The sequence below is a fragment of the Myxine glutinosa genome, chromosome 2, assembly GCF_964187855.1.
Source record: "Myxine glutinosa chromosome 2, kmMyxGlut1.1, whole genome shotgun sequence".
Lineage (NCBI taxonomy): Eukaryota > Metazoa > Chordata > Myxini > Myxiniformes > Myxinidae > Myxine > Myxine glutinosa.
Genome location: NC_136262.1, coordinates 181,845,924 through 181,864,743, shown reverse-complemented (window position 1 = coordinate 181,864,743; position 18,820 = coordinate 181,845,924). Strand labels below are relative to the sequence as shown.

At 49.2% G+C, this 18,820-nt stretch overlaps 1 protein-coding gene across 24 annotated transcripts in view; it reads left to right on the top strand.

Moving 5' to 3' along the window:
- Positions 1-2,176: 2,176 nt before the first annotated feature.
- The window catches only part of LOC137414817 (transcriptional repressor p66-alpha-like), a 51,796-nt gene continuing 35,152 nt past the window's right edge, over positions 2,177-18,820 (top strand). For 4 of the 24 annotated variants that reach the window (XM_078772009.1, XM_068100343.2, XM_068100342.2 and 1 more), the window contains exons 1-2: positions 3,488-3,521; positions 7,665-8,341. In XM_078772009.1, coding sequence (XP_078628135.1) covers positions 3,507-3,521; positions 7,665-8,341 — 692 coding nt within the window. In that variant the 5' untranslated portion in view covers positions 3,488-3,506. The other 20 variants (XM_078772011.1, XM_078772004.1, XM_068100329.2 and 17 more) reach the window with 17 other exon arrangements.

Below are 18,820 nucleotides of genomic sequence, written 5' to 3'. Positions count from 1 at the left end.
GCCACCGTCAGATCCACTTCCAACCAACCCTCCCCCCGTCAGATACACTCCCAACCCCCCCCCCCGTCAGATCCACTGTCCTCCACTCCAAGCCCCCCTCCCCAGTCAGATCCACTCCCAACCCCCCCTCTCCCCCATCAGATCCACTCCCTCCCACCGTCAGGTCCACTCCATCCCACCCCCCCTCCCACCATCAGGTCCCCTCCTCCCCACCCCCCTCCCACCATCAGGTCCCCTCCTCCCATCAGATCCACTCACTCCCCCCCCTTCAGATCCACTCCCTAAGCCCCCCTGTCAGATCCACTCCCAACCTCCTCCCCCCCACCCCCAGATCCACTCCCTCACTCCCTTCCCCATCAGATCCACTTCCAACCAACCCTCCCCCGTCAGATACACTCCCAACCCCCCCCCCCCGTCAGATCCACTGTCCTCCACTCCCAGCCCCCCTCCCCAATCAGATCCACTCCCAACCCCCTCCCCCCAATCAGATCTACTCCCTCCCACCGTCAGGTCCACTCCCAGCCCCCCCGTCGGATCCACTACCACCCCCCCCCCACCCCCATCAGATCTACTTCCCCCCTCTCCCATCAGATGCACTCACTCCCTCCCCGTCAGATCCACTCACCCCCCTCCCCACACCGTCAGGTCCACTCCCGCCCATCAGATCCACTCCCTCACCCCTCCCCCTTCAGATCCACTCCCTCACCCCCCTGTCAGATCCACTGTCCTCCAGCCCCCCCCCCGTCAGATCCACTCCCTCAACCCCCCCCCCCCCAGATCCACTCCCTCACCCTCCCCATCAGATCCACTCCCAACCACCTCCCCAAGATCCACTCCCCACCCCCCCATCAGATCCACTCCCAACCCCCCCCCCCCATCAGATCTACTCACAACCCCCCCCCCCGCCCCCGGCCGTCGCGTCAGATCCATTGCTCTCCACTCCCAGCCCCCCCAGTAGGATCCACTCCCAGCCCCCCTCCCCCCCATCAGATCCACTCACTCCCCCCCCTGTCAGATCACTCACTCCACTCACTCCCCTCCCCCCCCTCCCCCACACCATCAGATCCACTCCCTCACTCCTCCCCCCTCAGATCCACTCCCAACCCCCCGGTCAGATCCACTGTCCTCCACCCCCCCCCCCCCCCCCACCGACAGATCCACTCCCAACCTCCTCCCCCACCCCCAGATCCACTCCCTCACCCTACCCCCTGTCAGATCCACTCCCTTCCCTACTCCCCCCCCCCCCACCCAGTCAGATCCACTCCCAACTCCCCTCACCCCTGTCAGATCCACTCCCTCCCACCCCCCCTCCCCACCGTCAGGTCCACCTCCTCCCATCAGTTCCACTCCCTCACCCCCCCCCTTCAGATCCACTCCCTCACCCCCCCCCCCTTCAGATCTACTCCCAACCCCCCTGTCAGATTCACTGTCCTCCACCCCCAACCCCTCCAACCACCGTCAGATCCACTCGCAACCTCCCTCCCCCCCCCCACCCCCAGATCCACTCCCTCACTCCTCCCCCATCAGATCCACTCCCTCCCACCCCCCTCCCACCGTCAGGCCCCCCTCCTCCCTTCAGATCCACTCCCTCAGCCCCCTGTCAGATCCACTCCCAACCTCCTCCCCCCCACCCCCAGATCCACTCCCTCACTCCCCCCGCCCGTCAGATCCACTGGCCTCCACTCCCAGCCCCTCTCCCCAGTCAGATCCACTCCCAACCCCCTCCCCCCCGTCAGATCCACTCCCTCCCACCGTCAGGTCCACTCCCTCCCACCCCCCTCCAACCGTCAGGGCCCCCTCCTCCCATCAGATCCACTCCCTCCCCCCCCCCCCAGATCCACTCCCTCCCCCCCCCCCCAGATCCACTCCCTCCCACCGTCAGGTCCACTCCCTCCCACCCCCTCCAACCGTCAGGTCCACTCCCTCCCACCCCCCTCCAACCGTCAGGGTCCCCTCCTCCCATCAGATCCACTCCCCCCCCCACCCCCAGATCCATTGGCCTCCCTCATCCCCCAACTCCTCACTTCACGTTGGAATGCATTCCCTCCCCACGCCACCATCAGCCGCGTCACCTCTAGTTCCCCCTCCGAGGCTGCACCCCTAGTTCGCATTCCACCCCCACCTTCCCCATTACGGACCTCTTACCCATCTGCATCTCCCCGCCCCACTCTCTCATCTGCATTTCCCCGCGAGACTAAACCTCCTCAACTCCCTCCCCACCCGGACGTGCTCGACCTCATCGTCCGCCATTAACCCTTAAAATGACACTCAGGTTGCTCGAACGTCGACAGGACCGCCAGCTTAATCAATGTCCGCAGGGTTTCCCCAACGATCGGGCCGAACTCCCATGAATGGACGATCAGGTTTGAGAGTGTTTTTTAGGGGTGTTCGAGGCCGCGGTGACCGGAAGGAACATCACCCGAAATCGCCGTTCCACCGTTTAATCGAAGACCGCGGCTCTCCAAGACGTTCAATTTGACGGAGTCGTTATAAAATGGTCTCCGAACACCATCATGGAGGTCTCGTGCGGCCATGGAGCTCAAGGTCGTGACCGTATTAACTTTGGCTTTGCCCCCACGACCTCGACGGAATACGCCCAAGCAACAGTGTACCGCTTCGGAGCGGTGAAGCCTCCGTGGGGGTGCCCGCGATAGCACGTAGACCGTGGTGGTCGCTGGCAGCACGTGCGCCACCACGTGCGTCCTCGCGCCGAGAGCTTCACGTGCTTCGGGACCCTCGGGTGAGTCGGCCGTTGCTCGCGGACACTCACGGGTTAAAGACACTTTGGTGCCGCCCGGTGCCCCCACCCCGCGGTCGCGAACCCCTCGGGAGAGACGGACGGGGAGAAGGAAAGAGCGAAGGCTTCGACTGTCGACCCGCGGCCTTGAGCGCCACCACGTCTCGCCGGTTCGTACTTGCGCACGGAGACCGCAAACCTCGGCACGGGAGGGTGCACGGGTCGACGCCGGGGGGGTAAACATCCATTGTGAGGATTCGTAGACCGCGACATATTGATTTTTTTTTTTACACGGCTAAGGTGTACAGCCTTTCGTGTTGCTCGATCAGATCCGAGGGGAGAAGAGCGAAGACCTCTCGATTGGTGCTTGGTGGTTCCCGGGCGTGTGCTGAGTTCCGGTGGATGAGGTTGAGAAAGATAACGAGGTAACAACGAGGTGCTGGGGAAAAAAAAAACAACAAAGATCGCAAAGCCGGTGCCGCCGTGACCGGTCGCGCGTCGCTCGAGGAAAAGGTGAGTGTCGGTGCGTGCGTGGACCGGCGATTTGATTGGTTAAAAGGAATCTCGGTAGGGGAGGTGGGTCTTGGTCCGGGATTGGGGGACCGCGAAGGTCTGATATAATGAACAAAGAGTCGCGAGATCCGGGGGCGCGGCGTGGCGCTCTCGCGACCCTTCGAGACGGGTAATCGGGTGTTCATGGGCGGGGCGAGACCCTGGCAGCCTCGCCGGCAGAGGTGAGCGTCCGTGACGTGTCAAGGTGAGAAGATGAATGAGAGATGTGCACGTGCGTTATCCGCCTTCATGGGGGTCTTCGTCCGCCATTTAATCTCCGAAGTACCGCTTTCGAGTCACGTGACGGATCGACCTTCCGCGGTCCTTGACCACGTGTGCATCTTTGCGCAATCGGTGTCCCATGACCATCGACCCGACCCTCCAGGTTCAACACCCGCACCTCCCCCGCCACCGGTCTGTGGTTAAAAACTCGAGGGACTCGTCGCGCGTTGTCCCTGTCGGGCACGTGGAGATCCTCGCGTACAGTACGCTATTTGCGTGCACTGTATGGGCAGGAGGGTGTACAGTGCGATCGGTGCGCGTACAGTGCGAATGGCGTGTGGCGATGTCGCTTGAGAAAGTTTGAAAGCGGTAATCGCGCTTCGAAAGGATCGTCGACCTGTGAGACCAGGTGCGGTTCACGTGACCAGGAACGACTGAGGGTCGTGTGCGGACGGGCTCGCGGGTCCCGCCGGGTTCGTGTAGCAAGCGAGCCGCGTTGGACCGCACTCGGGTGGCTCGGCGGCGCACACGGGCCCCAAGGAAGAAGAAGAGCGTGGACCCGGAGAGGGGGGATCGACCCGGCCCGGTAGGCGTTCCCGAGCGGCGTGCCCGGCAGCGCCCTCGCCCGGGGTCGAACCCCGAGGCCGGGCCGCGCTCACCGTGCACTCGGTTCGCTTCCTCGCGACTCGCGTGCTCACCGCCATGCCCGGCCCGGCACAAAGGCCGATTGGTTCGCACTAGTCCTGGAGGGAGTCCGAGGCGGACCGGTCGCGAGCGAACCGGAGCGTTGCGCGAGGTGCGTTTGGAGGAGGGGGGGGGGGGGGGTTGGGCGGGGAGGGGGAGGGGGGGGGGCAGTTTCATCCCGATCGTTGTCTCATTGATAAATAAATAATCATTCCGCCCTATCACTATATTTAGTAGGAGCGTCGGGCCTAGTGGTGAGGCTTTTGGGGGCTTGCACTCTGAACCCACCTCGCTGGTTCGGGTCACCTTTTCCTCGCGCGGCTTCGACCTGAGAATAGTTTTACTTTCTTCGAATCGAAACTGAAGATAAAATTCTCGGAGTGAACGGAATTACGGAACTATTCGTCGAGACCATTTTCCGCCTTGATGACGATTCATGATTATGTTTATGGAGGAAACGCGTTTGTGCGCGTCATAGACATACATACAACTACAAGGTCTTTACCAGTAGTTGTAGTAGGCCTACTTCCCACACTTCATCAATTGGTCGTTCCTCCTAAGTTGACGTTCCTTGTGCCCGGTCTCACCTCTCAGCGTCCGTTGTGCCCGGTCTTCACCTCTCAGCGTCCGTTGTGCCCGGTCTTCGCGTGTCGGGGTCCGTTGTGCCCGGTCTTCGCGTGTCGGGGTCCGTTGTGCCCGGTCTTCGCGTACCAGTGTTCGTTGTGCCCGGTCTTCCCCGGTTGGCGTTCGGTGTGCCTGGTCTTCGCGTGTCGGGGTCCGTTGTGCCCGGTCTTCGCGTGTCGGTGTCCGTTGTGCCCGGTCTTCGCGTGTCGGGGTCCGTTGTGCCCGGTCTTCGCGTGTCGGGGTCCGTTGTGCCCGGTCTTCGTGTGTCGGGGTCCGTTGTGCCCGGTCTTCGCCTGTTGGCGTCCGTTGTGCCCGGTCTTCGCCAATCTGCGCTCGTTGTGCCTTGTCTTCTCTGGTGGGTCTATGGTGGTGCCCGGTCTTCTCTGGTGGGCCTTTGGTGGTGCCCGGTCTTCTTTGGTGGTGCCCGGTCTTCTCTGGTGGGCCTTTGGTGGTGCCCGGTCTTCTCTGGTGGGCCTTTGGTGGTGCCCGGTCTTCTCTGGTGGGCCTTTCGTGGTGCCCGGTCTTCTCTGGTGGGCCTTTGGTGGTGCCCAGTCTTCACCGGTGGGCCTTTTGTGGTGCCCGGTCTTCTCTGGTGGGCCTTTGGTGGTGCCCGGTCTTCTCCGGTGGGTCTTTTGTGGTGCCCGGTCTTCTCCGGTGGGCCTTTCGTGGTGCCCGGTCTTCTCCGGTGGGCCTTTCGTGGTGCCCGGTCTTCTCCGGTGGGCCTTTCGTGGTGCCCGGTCTTCTCCGGTGGGCCTTTCGTGGTGCCCGGTCTTCACCGGTGGGCCTTTCGTGGTGCCCGGTCTTCTCCGGTGGGCCTTTCGTGGTGCTCGGTCTTCTCCGGTGGGCCTTTCGTGGTGCCCGGTCTTCTCCGGTGGGCCTTTCGTGGTGCCCGGTCTTCTCCGGTGGGCCTTTCGTGGTGCCCGGTCTTCTCCGGTGGGCCTTTCGTGGTGCCCGGTCTTCTCCGGTGGTCCTTTCGTGGTGCCCGGTCTTCTCCGGTGAGCCTTTCGTGGTGCCCGGTCTTCTCCGGTGGGCCTTTCGTGGTGCCCGGTCTTCTCCGGTGGGCCTTTCGTGGTGCCCGGTCTTCTCCGGTGGGCCTTTCGTGGTGCCCGGTCTTCTCCGGTGGGCCTTTCGTGGTGCCCGGTCTTCTCCGGTGGGCCTTTCGTGGTGCCCGGTCTTCTCCGGTGGGCCTTTCGTGGTGCCCGGTCTTCTCCGGTGGGCCTTTCGTGGTGCCCGGTCTTCGGTGGGTCTTTCGTGGTGCCCGGTCTTCGGTGGGCCTTTCGTGGTGCCCGGTCTTTTCCGGTGGGCCTTTCGTGGTGCCCGGTCTTCTCCGGTGGGCCTTTCGTGGTGCCCGGTCTTCGGTGGGCCTTTCGTGGTGCCCGGTCTTCTCCGGTGGGCCTTTTGTGGTGCCCGGTCTTCTCCGGTGAGCCTTTCGTGGTGCCCGGTCTTCTCCGGTGGGCCTTTCGTGGTGCCCCGTCTTCTCCGGTGGGCCTTCCGTGGTGCCCCGTTTTCTCCGGTGGGCCTTTCGTGGTGCCCGGTCTTCTCCGGTGGGCCTTTCGTGGTGCCCGGTCTTCTCCGATGGGCCTTTCGTGGTGCCCGGTCTTCTCCGGTGGGCCTTTCGTGGTGCCCGGTCTTCTCCAGTGGGCCTTTCGTGGTGCCCGGTCTTCTCCGGTGGGCCTTTCGTTGTGCCCGGTCTTCGCATGTTGGCTTTCATTATTTACATTGAACAAATTGGGGGTGCTGTACCCACCCGAAACCCCCGGGACTACAAGTTTTTTTTCTTAAACCACATAAAGCCTTCTCGTGTACACACCCAGTACAACCACTAGTTTTCAATTCACTCCATCCATTGGTTCAATAGTGCATAGAGGTCAAATAAACACAAAAACACATAAACAAACAAACCCCCAAAAACAAAAAATCCATGTAAACACACACACAATAACAAACAAACCCACAAAAACAAACATTAAATAAACACAAAAAAAAGGAACACAAACACAAGCATCAAAGAAAAACAAAAATACACACAAAAAGAAGCAGCAAACACACGCTTCTCCAATGATAGCTCAAGTTCATGCAACAAAGTGCTGTTTTGTCATTGAGTCGTGTCTCTTGTTCACACCTTGGTTTCGTGTTTTTAGGAGGGCACTTTTGGCCTTTATTAATCAATAACAATCTCTCTCAAAGTTTCTCATGGCAATAATGATTGCCATTTTCAAATACTAGGGCATTGCCCGTACTATATCTATATCTAAAATTATATCCCCCCCCTCTATTTACATGAAATGGTTTGGTCCAAAGCGAACGGCTTGCGAGTACGGTGACAATCCCCCCCCTCTATTTACATGCAATGGTTTGGTCCAAAGCGAACGGCTTCCGGAGTTTGGTAAAGAAATCGCCATCGCGTGCACAAACGCGCAGGAAAGCGAATGAATCGCAAATTCGGTTTTATTAGTTTTAAAACATAGTTTAACGCCAACATAGTTTGCAAACGTGAAATAAATGAATACGCTCTCAAATGTGCCATCCGAGGCAGAGTGTGTCCTCCACGTTCGGCACACGCGATCGTTCGCTGCTCTCTGATTGGTTGAATCGTTTTTTGGACATAGCTCGGTAAGTAATTGTCCGATTAATATGAAACCTTGAAAAGGCACATCCTCGGGTCCCCAGCAATATACCTGGCAAGTTTCAAGTATATCGGACCGGTAGTTGTCGAGAAACAGCGGTCACAGACAAACAAACAAACGTACAGACAGACAGACAGAGATTACTGGAATTATAGATAGATAAGACTTCTTTCTTTGCTGTGTGTGATGGCTCATTTTTACCTACCCTGTGCCAGCAGGTGATGGAAGGGGTAGAAGATGTAAGAGGAGAAAAACGGCTCAGGGCTGAAGATGGAGCTGAAACAACCTTGGATTGTGCTTCGAATAGCAAACGGACGCGACTATCGGGTGATGACTCGGAACTCGATGGCCCTGAGGCTGTTATGGAGGAGGATGGGAAGACTTCCATAACCGATCCTTTACAACCTGTGAAGACAACCGAAACTGAGGAAGACGTCGAGAGGAATCGGGTCGATACAGATGCGACCGATAAAAGTGACGTTAAAGACCCTACTCTAGAGGTAGAAGGTGAAGAACATGAGAACCTGGAGGATACAGAGAAGTTGTGTAAGGAGGAAATGGAGGAGGAAAGAGAGATCAGGGTGCCTCCAGTTTCCAAGGATTCTTGCTCTGTGGAACAGGTCTTGGAACGGGAATCAGTTGAGAATTCTGCTGGAAAGTTGAATGAAAGTGAAAAAAAACCTGAAAATGCTCAAGCCGATGATTCTGAATTTGAGAAGATGAATGTGACAAATTCGGTTTCTTCATCAGCTGAAGTGTCTGAGAAGGATGTTTTTGTAACCGGCACTTTGGCTGCAGGAGAGCGTTCATGGGTTGATGGCAGGCCTGCATCATCTTCATCGTCTGACAAAGAAAACTCCTGTGAAGAGCCTGTGGACATGAGTACCGCCAAACCGTAGGTTACTGCAGCCATTTATTTAATTGTTTTAAAATTGCTTTGCCCGTAATAATACCGAGCTTTTGCTGCAATCCATACCTTCTAACAATCTGTGTTGCTGTATTGATATACAGTGCCTTCAGAAAGTATTCATACCCCTTGACTTTTTCACATTTTGTTACAGCCTGAATTTAAAATGGATTAAATTGAGATTCTTTTGTCACTGATCTACAAATAATACCCCATAATGTCAGTGGAATTTGTTTTTTGTTTTTTTTGGAAATATTTACAAAATAATTAAAAAATGAAATACAGAAATATCTAATTTACATAGGTATTCAAACCCCTGAGTCGATACTTCATAGAAGCACATTTGGCAGTGATTAAAGCTTCGAGTTTTCTTGGGTATGTCTGTAGATTTGCTTTAGATCAGCTTCAAGTAAGCTTTGCACATCTAGATTTGGGGAGTTTCCTCAATCTTGCAGACTTGCTCAAGCTCTGTTAAGTTGGATGGGGAGTGTCTGTAAACAGCAATCTTCAGGTCTTTTCACAGATTCTCAATGGGATTTAAGTCTGGCCTTTGGCTGGGCCATTCAAAGACTTTCGCATTCTTGTTCTGGAGCCATTCCATTGTTGCTTTGGCTGTATGTTTGGGATCTTTGTCTTGTTGGAATTTAAATCTTCACCACAGTCGAAGGTCTTTTGCACTCTGAAGCAGGTTCTCTTCAAGGATTTGCCTGCATTTGACTCCATTCATAATTCCTTCTATCCTTGCAAGTCTCCCAGACCCTGCCGTTGAAAAGCATCCCCATAGCATGATGCTGCCTCCACCATGCGTCAGGGTTGGGATGGTGTGACATGTGTGATGAGCTGTGCTTTTTTTCCACCAGACGAATCTCTTTGCATTCAGGCCAAAGAGTTAAATTTTTGTCTCGGCAAAGCACAGAATCTTTTTTGCCACATGTCTCAGAGTACTTCACGTGCCTTTTTGCAAACTCCAGGCGTGCTCCCATAAATGTGCCACTCTCCCATAAATCTTGGATTTGTGATGTGCTGCAGAGACTGTTATTCTTCCTGCAGGTTCTCCCATCTCACCCAAGGAACTCTAGTTCTGTCAGAGTGGTCTTTGGGTTATTGGACACCTCCTTGACCAAGGTCCTTCTTGCACGGTTACTCAGTTTGGTCGGACGGCTAGCTCTAGAAAGTGTCTGAGTCATTCCATATTCCTTCCATTTCCTAATGATGGAGCTCACTGTGCCCTGGTGAACTTTCAACACTCTTAGAAATTGTTTTATACTCTTCCCCAGATCTATGCCTCCTCACAATTCTATCTCGGAGTTCTACGGACAGTTCCTTGGACTTCATGATAAAGTTTCTGCTCTGGCATGCACTGTCAACTGTGGGACCTTATATAGAAAGGTGTTTCTTTCTATATCATGTCCAATCAATTGAATCGGCCATAGGACGACTCCAGTCAAGTTGTAGAGACATCCAAAGGATGATGAAAGGAAATTGGATGTACCTGAGCTCAATTTGGAGATTCATAGCAAAGGGTTTGAATACTTGTTGACTCAAGATATTTCAGCTCTTCGTTTTTAATTATTTTGTAAAAAAAATTTAAACCAAAACATTTCACTTTGACATTATGGGTTGTAGAATATCAATTATGTGTAGAAAAAAAATCTCAATTATGTGTAGATCTCAATTTAATCTCAATATAAGACCAAAAAAATCTCAATTTAATCCATTTTAAATTCAGGCTGTAACACAACAACATGTGAAAAACGTCATGGGGTGTGAATACTTTCTGAAGGCACTGTACAAGCTGGGTCACCCAATTAAGATCAGGTTACTTAGACTTTCGTAAAATATCAAGGTTTATGTTTAACCCTTTGAGTACGGGATTTTTTTTTAATTGACAGGATACGGGATTGACAGGATAACTTTGGCATTTTGGTACGGGAATGCAACCACGTACTGACGATCTATTTATAGGTATAGTCGATGACGTGTAGTAACGTCATTCATACACAAAACTTTTTCGCGGGTTGCGGCACTGGACGTCATCCGTACTCAAAGGGTTAAGGCTGTAGCAAAAAAATAGCCAGAGAGCGCACCACGGCATTGATGGGCCAAGTGGCCTCATTTTATTGTTTGATGTCAGTTTCTGGATTTTCAGACATACAAAAACATACATAAAGAGAATTTGGTGTGGGGGAGGGGTTGTGCCCATGACCTGACCCTGGGCAACTCCAGCTCAAAAGCAAAATTTGGTGATTGATCAAGGGTTATGGAATTGTATAGAAATCGAAGAAAAGGCTACACACACACACACACACACACACACACACACACACACACACACACACACACACACACACACACACACACACACACACACACACACTGATTGACAGACTGACAGAGACACACACACACACTGATTGACACACTGACAGAGACACACACACACACACACACTGATTGACAGACTGACAGACTGACAGAGACACACACACACACACTGATTGACAGACTGACAAGAGACACACACACACTGATTGACAGACTGACAGAGACACACACACACTGATTGACAGACTGACAGAGACACACACACACTGATAGACACACTGACGCTCGCACGCACGCACACATACATACATATTCTTGGGAAAAATGCCAAGGGCATAGAAAAGGCCCCTTTGTATGGTATGTGCCATGTGGCAAACTATAAAAGAAGGGATATTCCACAGCTTGTAGAAAATGTCGAACAATATAAAAGAAGAGACCTTCCATGGCTTGTGGAAAATGCAGATGAGAGAAAATAAGGGACATTCAAAAAATCTCGTGTGCATGCTGTACTACCCAGGTTGTTTTCTTAGGAGGAACCAAGTAATACTCTAGAAACGTTCATATAAAGGGGTGCCCTACATCTGGCAAATAAAATACATTTACTTCTTCGTGCAGGTGTATGAATCAAATTGGCGCCCATTGATATGGACTTTTCTAGAGCATTACTTGGTTCCTCCTAAGACCACAAGGGTAGTACAGCATGCACATGAGATTTTTTTTGAATGCCCCTTGTTTTCTATTGTTCGACATTTTCTATAAGCTATGGAATGTCCCTTTTTTCTCTACTTTGCTACATGGCACATACCCTTACATAAAGGGGCCTTTTCTATGCCCCTGCCATTTTACCAAAGGAATATATGTAGGGTGCCCCTTATGTGAACTTTTCTAGACCAATCTAGAGCATTACTTGGTCTGGCATTTTCCACAAGCCATGGAATGTCCCTTCTTTTATATACTTTGCCTCATGGCACATACCATATAAAGGGGCCTTTTCTATACCCCTGGCATTTTTCCCAAGGATGTTGTTCATTTTATATGGCTACTACAAGTGGCAATCACAACACCGGATGAAAAAATACATGGAGGCATCACATACATCAATTAAATTACACTAATTAAAAACCAACCTATTTCCTGCGGTTTGCATGGGTGTCCTGCCCGATACTGTAAACCATCTCTCCCATTACTCATCATGAAATATAGTATCAACCCAATACTGGACAAAGAAAAAATTTGCCGCTATTCTTTTTGTGGCTTTTTCATTTTCTAGGCACGCAACTTCATTCTATATTGATTGTTACCAGTCAAAAATTTTCTATATCCAACTTTTTGGGGTTCGCCCCTATGAGTCAAGCAAAAACTATGGCACTTAGGTGGAATTTGTTTTGAAAGCCATTAATTAGATGTATTGGCCAATGTATATTCCAAGTTTCAGCTAGTTTCAATGCGTAGCCTTTGAGATATGAGCGCCAACACATTTGGGGCGGACGGACAGACGGACGGACAGACAGACACCAACGTGAATTCGAGGGTTTTCTTCATAAAACTCAAGAATGCGGAAACGGATGTTGCTGAAATTTGGAACATATTGCCTTGACGTACAAAGCATTTACTTCTGCAATTTGCGGTCGATTTCGTCCAGTAGAAGCCGAGAAACGAATTTTCAGTCCTTATGTTAAAGTTGGGCTAGCGGCTAGTTGGGCTATGTTAATGTTGGGCTAGCGGCTAGGGTGCCGGCTTAGGATCCTAGGATCCTGGGTTTGAATCCCGGTCGATCGCTGAATTAACGCCAGGGGGGTTGACTCAGCCTGTCATCCTTCCGAGGTCGGCTAATTGAGTACCAGTTCACTGGTAATTCCCTGTTTGTCGTTAAAAAGGCGGCAAAAAGGGTTGGCGTCAGGAAGGGCATCCGGCCGTAAAACATTGCTTCAAAAAGGGGACCAAAAAACAACAACAACCATGGTTCCCGAAAAAGGCCAACCCCCGCAATGGCCTCTAAAGGTGGTTTTTTTTTTTATGTTAAAGTTGAGGTGTTGAGTATGTTAAAGTTGAGGTGTTAAAGTTTGAGCCTGGTGTTGGCTTAGCGGCTAGGGTGCCGGCTTAGGATCCTAGGATCCTGGGTTCGAATCCCGGTCATCGCTGAATTAACGCCAGGGTGGTTGACTCAGCCTGTCATCCTTCCGAGGTCGGCAAATGGAGTACCAGTTCACTGTTAATTCCCTGTGTGTCGCAAGGGGCGACTAACAGGGTTGGTGACAGGACGGGCATCCGGCCATAAAACATTGCTTCAAAAAGGGGACCATGGTGCCTGAAAAAGGCAACCCCCGCTCTGTGGGGAAAAATGGCCTCTAAAGGTGGTTCTTCTTCTTAAAGTTGCATACAGAGAAACGATCCCTTGTATAAAGGGAGGGGCGCTTTGCTCCTCCCATGATGTATACACATTTGGGTGGTTCTTAGCTACATAAGGTAAAAAAATGTTTTTTATTGTTTTACTTCTAACGTTTAATTTTTTTTGTATTGAGGTAAAACTTCTGCCTGTGAAATATTTTTTGAATACATCAAGTTTTAGGGGTTGCACAGTGACTCATGGATGCCAGCCACTCAATGTTTGTGCCTGATAAGCATTGATTTCCTGCAATCGGGAAACCTCTTGCGATGTTCTGTCACAACTTGAAGCAGATACTGGGTTTGCTGTTCATCCCTTGTCAGGAGACGATTGTACTCTTCAATGAGAGCAACTGCATGCACCAGAGTACAGCTGTACTGTATTCAATTAACTTAAAAACAACTTCAAAATGTGCAGTACATAGCAAGGTCATAGGTCAACTGTAATGGTCAAAATCACAAGTATAGCAGTGGAGAAAATTATCATCAACTCCAAACATTTATGTGAGCCAAATATGTGAAATTACAAACTCCGTGTGCATCCCCTAAATTTAGTCCAAATGGCTTAACATTTCACCACAAGGGTGTTTTCATACATAGGAATTTTTTTAAGTGTTAGGAGCATGACTTTTCTGACTTTCGTTTTTAAGAACCGTCCTAATACACATAGACACACACAAACTCGTAATTCTAATTCATGAAGCTCTTTCAAACTAAGACTGACATTAATGCTCGGTAACCTCTGGGTTTAGTTGAAAGCTGAATTATGACATCATGACGGCACTGTCAACTGTGGGATCTTGTATAGAAAGGTGGGTTTCTTTCTAAATCATGTCCAATCAATTGAATTGGCCACAGGTGGACTCCAATCAGGTTGTAGAGACATCTCAAGGATGATAGGAAATTGGATGCACTTTTGGAATGTCAGAGCAAAGGGGTTGTATAGTTATTGAATCAAGATATTTCAGGTATTCATTTTTTATTGATTTGTAAAAAATTCTGAAAACGAAAGTCCACTTTGACATTATGGGGTGTTAAGTGTAAATCAGTGACCAAAGAAAATCTCAATTTAATCCATTTTAAATTCGGGCTGTAACACAACAAAAAGTGAAAAAAGTCAAGGGGTGAGAATACTTTCTGAAGACACTATATATACAGTCGTGGCCAAAAATATTGGCACCCTTGCACTTTTAACAAATAACTCACAATTTTCTCTAAATATAAGTTGAAATTGACAAAAGTATTTGGTCTCCACAATTCTTTATTTCACTGTTAATATTACAGAACCTTTGTTTTTGATTCAGAACTTAATATATTATTTTAATTAGGAAAATAAAAAGAAATGGCATTGACAAAATTATTGACACCCGAGACATGATATTTGGTATCGCAGCCTTTGGACAAAATAACTGCAGTCAAGAGCTTTCTATAGCCATGAATGCGCTTCCTACACCTCTCTACTGGCAGTTTGGCCCACTCTTCTTGTGCAAACTGCTCCAGTTCTCCCAGATTTGAAAGGTTCCTTCTCCCAACTGCTGTTTTCAGATCTCCCCACAAGTGTGCAATGGGATTTAGATCTGGACTCATTGCTGGCCACTTCTGAACAATCCAGCGTTTTGTCTTGAATCATTCCTGGGTGATTTTTGAAATGTGTTTGGGGTCATTGTCCTGCTGCAAGACCCATAACCTTCGACGGAGACCCGACTTTCTGACACTGGGTTGAACATTGCGCTCCAAAATGCCTTGGTAATCTCCTGATTTCATGACGTCATGCACACATTAAAGGCACCAAGTGCCAGAAGCAGTACAGCAACCCCAAAACATCATTGAACCTCCTCCATGTTTGACTGTAGGGAAGGTGTTCTTTTCTTTGAAGGTTTCATTTTGTTTTCTGTAAACATAGAGATGATGTGCTTCACCAAAAGCTCTAATTTGGTCTAATCTGTCAACAGGACATTCTCCCAGAAGGATTTTGGCTTGTTCAGGTGTGTTTTGGAAAAATCCAGTCGGGCTTTCACAGCAGTGGGGTCCTCCTGGGTCTCCTCCAATATAATCCCCTTTCATCGAGTTGGCGACGGATGGTGTGAATTGAAACTGTCCTACCTTGTGTCTGAAGGTCAGCTTGAATCTGTTTGGCAGTTGATTGAGGTGCTTGCTCCACCATTCGAACAATCATTCGCTGCAATCTTCAATCAAGCTTTATCTTGCTACCATGTCGTGGGAGGTTGGCTACAGTGCCATGGCCATTAAACTTCCTGAGAACATTGTGTACGGTGGACACAGGAACATAAAGGTATCTGGAAATGGACTTGTAGCCTTGAGATTGTCCATGCTTGGCTACAATCTTGTGTCTGACCTCCTCAGACAATTCTCTGGTTTTCTTTATTTTCTCCATGCTCATTGTGGTACACCAGTGACACAAACCAGCAGAATGACTCCTTTTCTCCATTCAAACTGGTTGAATGAGTGATTTTTATATTGCAGGCACCTGCAACTCACCACAGGTGAGTTCAATTCCAAAGTAAAGGAGAATCACCTGCTTGAAATGTAATTATTTCTAACAACTCTAACAACCAAAGAAATACATATGTGGATACCAAAATATTTTTAATTTCAACTATTTTCTGGAAGAAATGGTGCATTATTTGAAAAAAGTGCAAGGGTGCCAATATTTTTTAGCCATGACTGTATATTCTGCTGAAACCTTTGGGGGAGAGTCACATGGCCGAAACAAGTGAAATTACTGACTTGACTTAATTTCAATTAGCAATATCAATCCCAATTCCTGTCTAATATTGTCTGTCCATCCTTTTCGGTGGCCTGGATCTTGGTTTGCTGTAGTCGGTCTTGGATGCCTGGGATATCTTGGTGCTGAATATCTGTGGTTTGTGTTGTTTTCTGTTCACTCGTAAGGCTTCCTCCATTTGTTCTACTTTATTGATGAGATTCTTTTTTTCTGCATCGTGACTGCCTTATTAGTCCCCTACCGGTGTACACTGGAGGGGACTATAGGTTGGCACTCAGTTCCTCCGTCTGTCCATCTGTCCGTCTGTCCGTCCATCACGCAAAGAACAGTTTTCCGGACTTTTTTTTCTAAACTCTTAATGCTAATGATTTCAAACTTGGTACATGGTTTCCTCATGATAAGTTACAGATAAAGTTCGAACTTCACGACGTTTCGATCATTTTTGACAAAGTTATGGCACTTTCAACTTTGGTAATTTCCCCAACAGTTTTCCGGACGACAGACTGCTGGTCGCGGACATGTATTGCAGCGCAATACTCAGAATGCTTGTGTACGTTTATATTTAATCTAATACAGCTCATATCTATAAAATCTAATATCTATAAAAGGAGCTCAGTAGCGGTGTGCCTGCATGCATGCGACCCGTTTTTTTTTTGTTTTTTTTTCCATGTAGAAGGAAGGCTCCAGGCACAGATTATGTAGTCCTCATCGAGGCCAGGCCTAAATAAAAAAGCTGCATTGATAGAAAAGTGAAGGAGAGAGTAGTCTAAGAGTTTTTGAGAAAGCAGAAAATCTGTCTGTGTGCGTCCGGCCATCGCCGGGCCTTGTACTGTGTAGTATTCTATAATTATCTCTATATTCCCTGTTTCACGGGAAGTTTAACACAAGTTGAATATGTTTTTATGCCTCCGGCGACTTAGTCGGCGTTTTTATGTTTTCTGATTGTCCGTCCAACTGCCCGCCCGTCCATCCATGATAGGTTTTCATTGCCGCGATAACTTGAGAACGGCTGAAGGGATCTAAGCCAAACTTGGTGCAGGTATGCATAATGAGGTAAAGATGAAGTGATTATATTTTGGGGTTATGACGTCAAAGGCAGAGGTCATGTTAGGTAAAAATTGTTTTCCCACGATAACTATCGAAACAGTGATGGGATTCTGACCAAAGTTGGTACAAGTATGTATTATGAGGTAAAGATGAACTGCTAAGATTTTGGCATCAAGAGGTCACAGGTCAGAGTCTGTAATCGGTTTTCGTTACCGCGATAACTTAAGAATGGGTGCAGGGAACTAATAATAATAAAATAATAATTCATTTATTTTGTATAGCGCTTTTCCAGAAGCCCAAAGGCGCTTTGACAGAGTGGCAAACATAATGCATAACAATACATGAAAACAACAATTGCAAAAAGACAATCAATAGGGAAATATTTAAAGCAAAAGGAGGGAGAAGGAGAAGAGATAGTCAGGGGTTAAATGCTGTGGGTTGAATGTTGAATGCAGTGTTGAACAGGTGGGTCTTTAGTGATGTTTTGAATGTGGTGAGTGAGGAGGAGTCTCTGATGGTGTGAGGTAGTGAGTTCCAGAGGGTGGGAGCAGCGATGGAGAAGGCCCTGTCCCCCCAGGATCTGAATTTGGTCCGGATGGAGGGGGTCAGGAGGTTGGTACCAGCAGAGCGGAGGTTGCGGGTGGGAGTGTGTCTGGAGAGGAGGTCAGCCAGGTAGGATGGGGCCAGGTTATGGAGGGCTTTGTATGTCAAGAGGAGGATTTTGTACTGGATTCTCTGGGGGATGGGGAGCCAGTGAAGCTTGTAAGCCAAACTTGGTACAAGTACTGTATGTATAATGACACAAAGATGAACAGATTAGATTAATGGGTCAAGAGGTCAGAGGTCCTGTTTGGTAACAATTATTTTACCGCGATAACTTGTGAACCAGTAATGGGATTTTGACCAAACCTGGTAGAGGTGTATATATATATATATATATATATATATATATATATATATATATATATATATTTGTATACAGAGTCGAGGCTCGTGAAAGAGCTAAGATGAAAGGTGTATATTATGATGCAAATATGAACTGATTAGATTAGTCAATGAAAATCTGATGCAACAAACCCAGGCAGTGTATAATCAGCAGAGACCTACAGGTCTAATGTGCTAGGCCCACCAGAAAACCAATATGGCGGCCACATCATGTTGTCTCGTACTATGATGGGTGGAGTCGAGCAACATATATGGGTGTGGTCTGGCAGCTGTCCGACCAATGTGTGCACATTTCCAACCCCAAAAACAGCAACAATGCGAAGCTCTTGTAGATATGCGACATGTCAAATGTAAAAAAGCTGCAGCAACACAATTGTTCTACAGGCGGTCCATGCTATAAGTCTCTCTGCTATCGGTCGTTTTGCATACAAGTCCATAAGTTTTTTTTTTTTTTTTTTTTTTTTTTTTTTTTGTAGACAACATCGAGGCTCGTGTAAGACCTAACAACAACAACAACATGCATTTTAAGGCCATTTTCCCTGCTAGAGCGGGGGTTAGCCTTGCGGTCCCCATGACAATCTTCTCCATTTTGCCCTATTTTCTGCATCTCTACTTGTTAACCCCCTTGCCTGCATTTCTTCTTCCACAATCTTTAGCCAAGTCTTTCTCGGTCTTCCCCGTCCTCTACTTCCTTCTCCATTCATTTCCATCACTCTTCTCAACCAGTCACTCACATCCTTCCTTAACACATGACCAAACCATCTCAACCTGTTCCTCTTCACAGCATCAATCACAGGCTCTATTCCCATCATCTTTCGCAATTCATCATTTGTCTTCCTCTCTCTCAACGATACTCCGCACATCCACCGAACCATTCGCATTTCCACCCTTTCCAGCCTTCGTTGCTGCTCTACATTCATTACCCATGTCTCGCTCCCATAAATCATAACACTTCTCACACATGCAGCATACACCTTTCCCTTCAGCTTCAACGACACTCCCCTCCTCATCAGCACGCC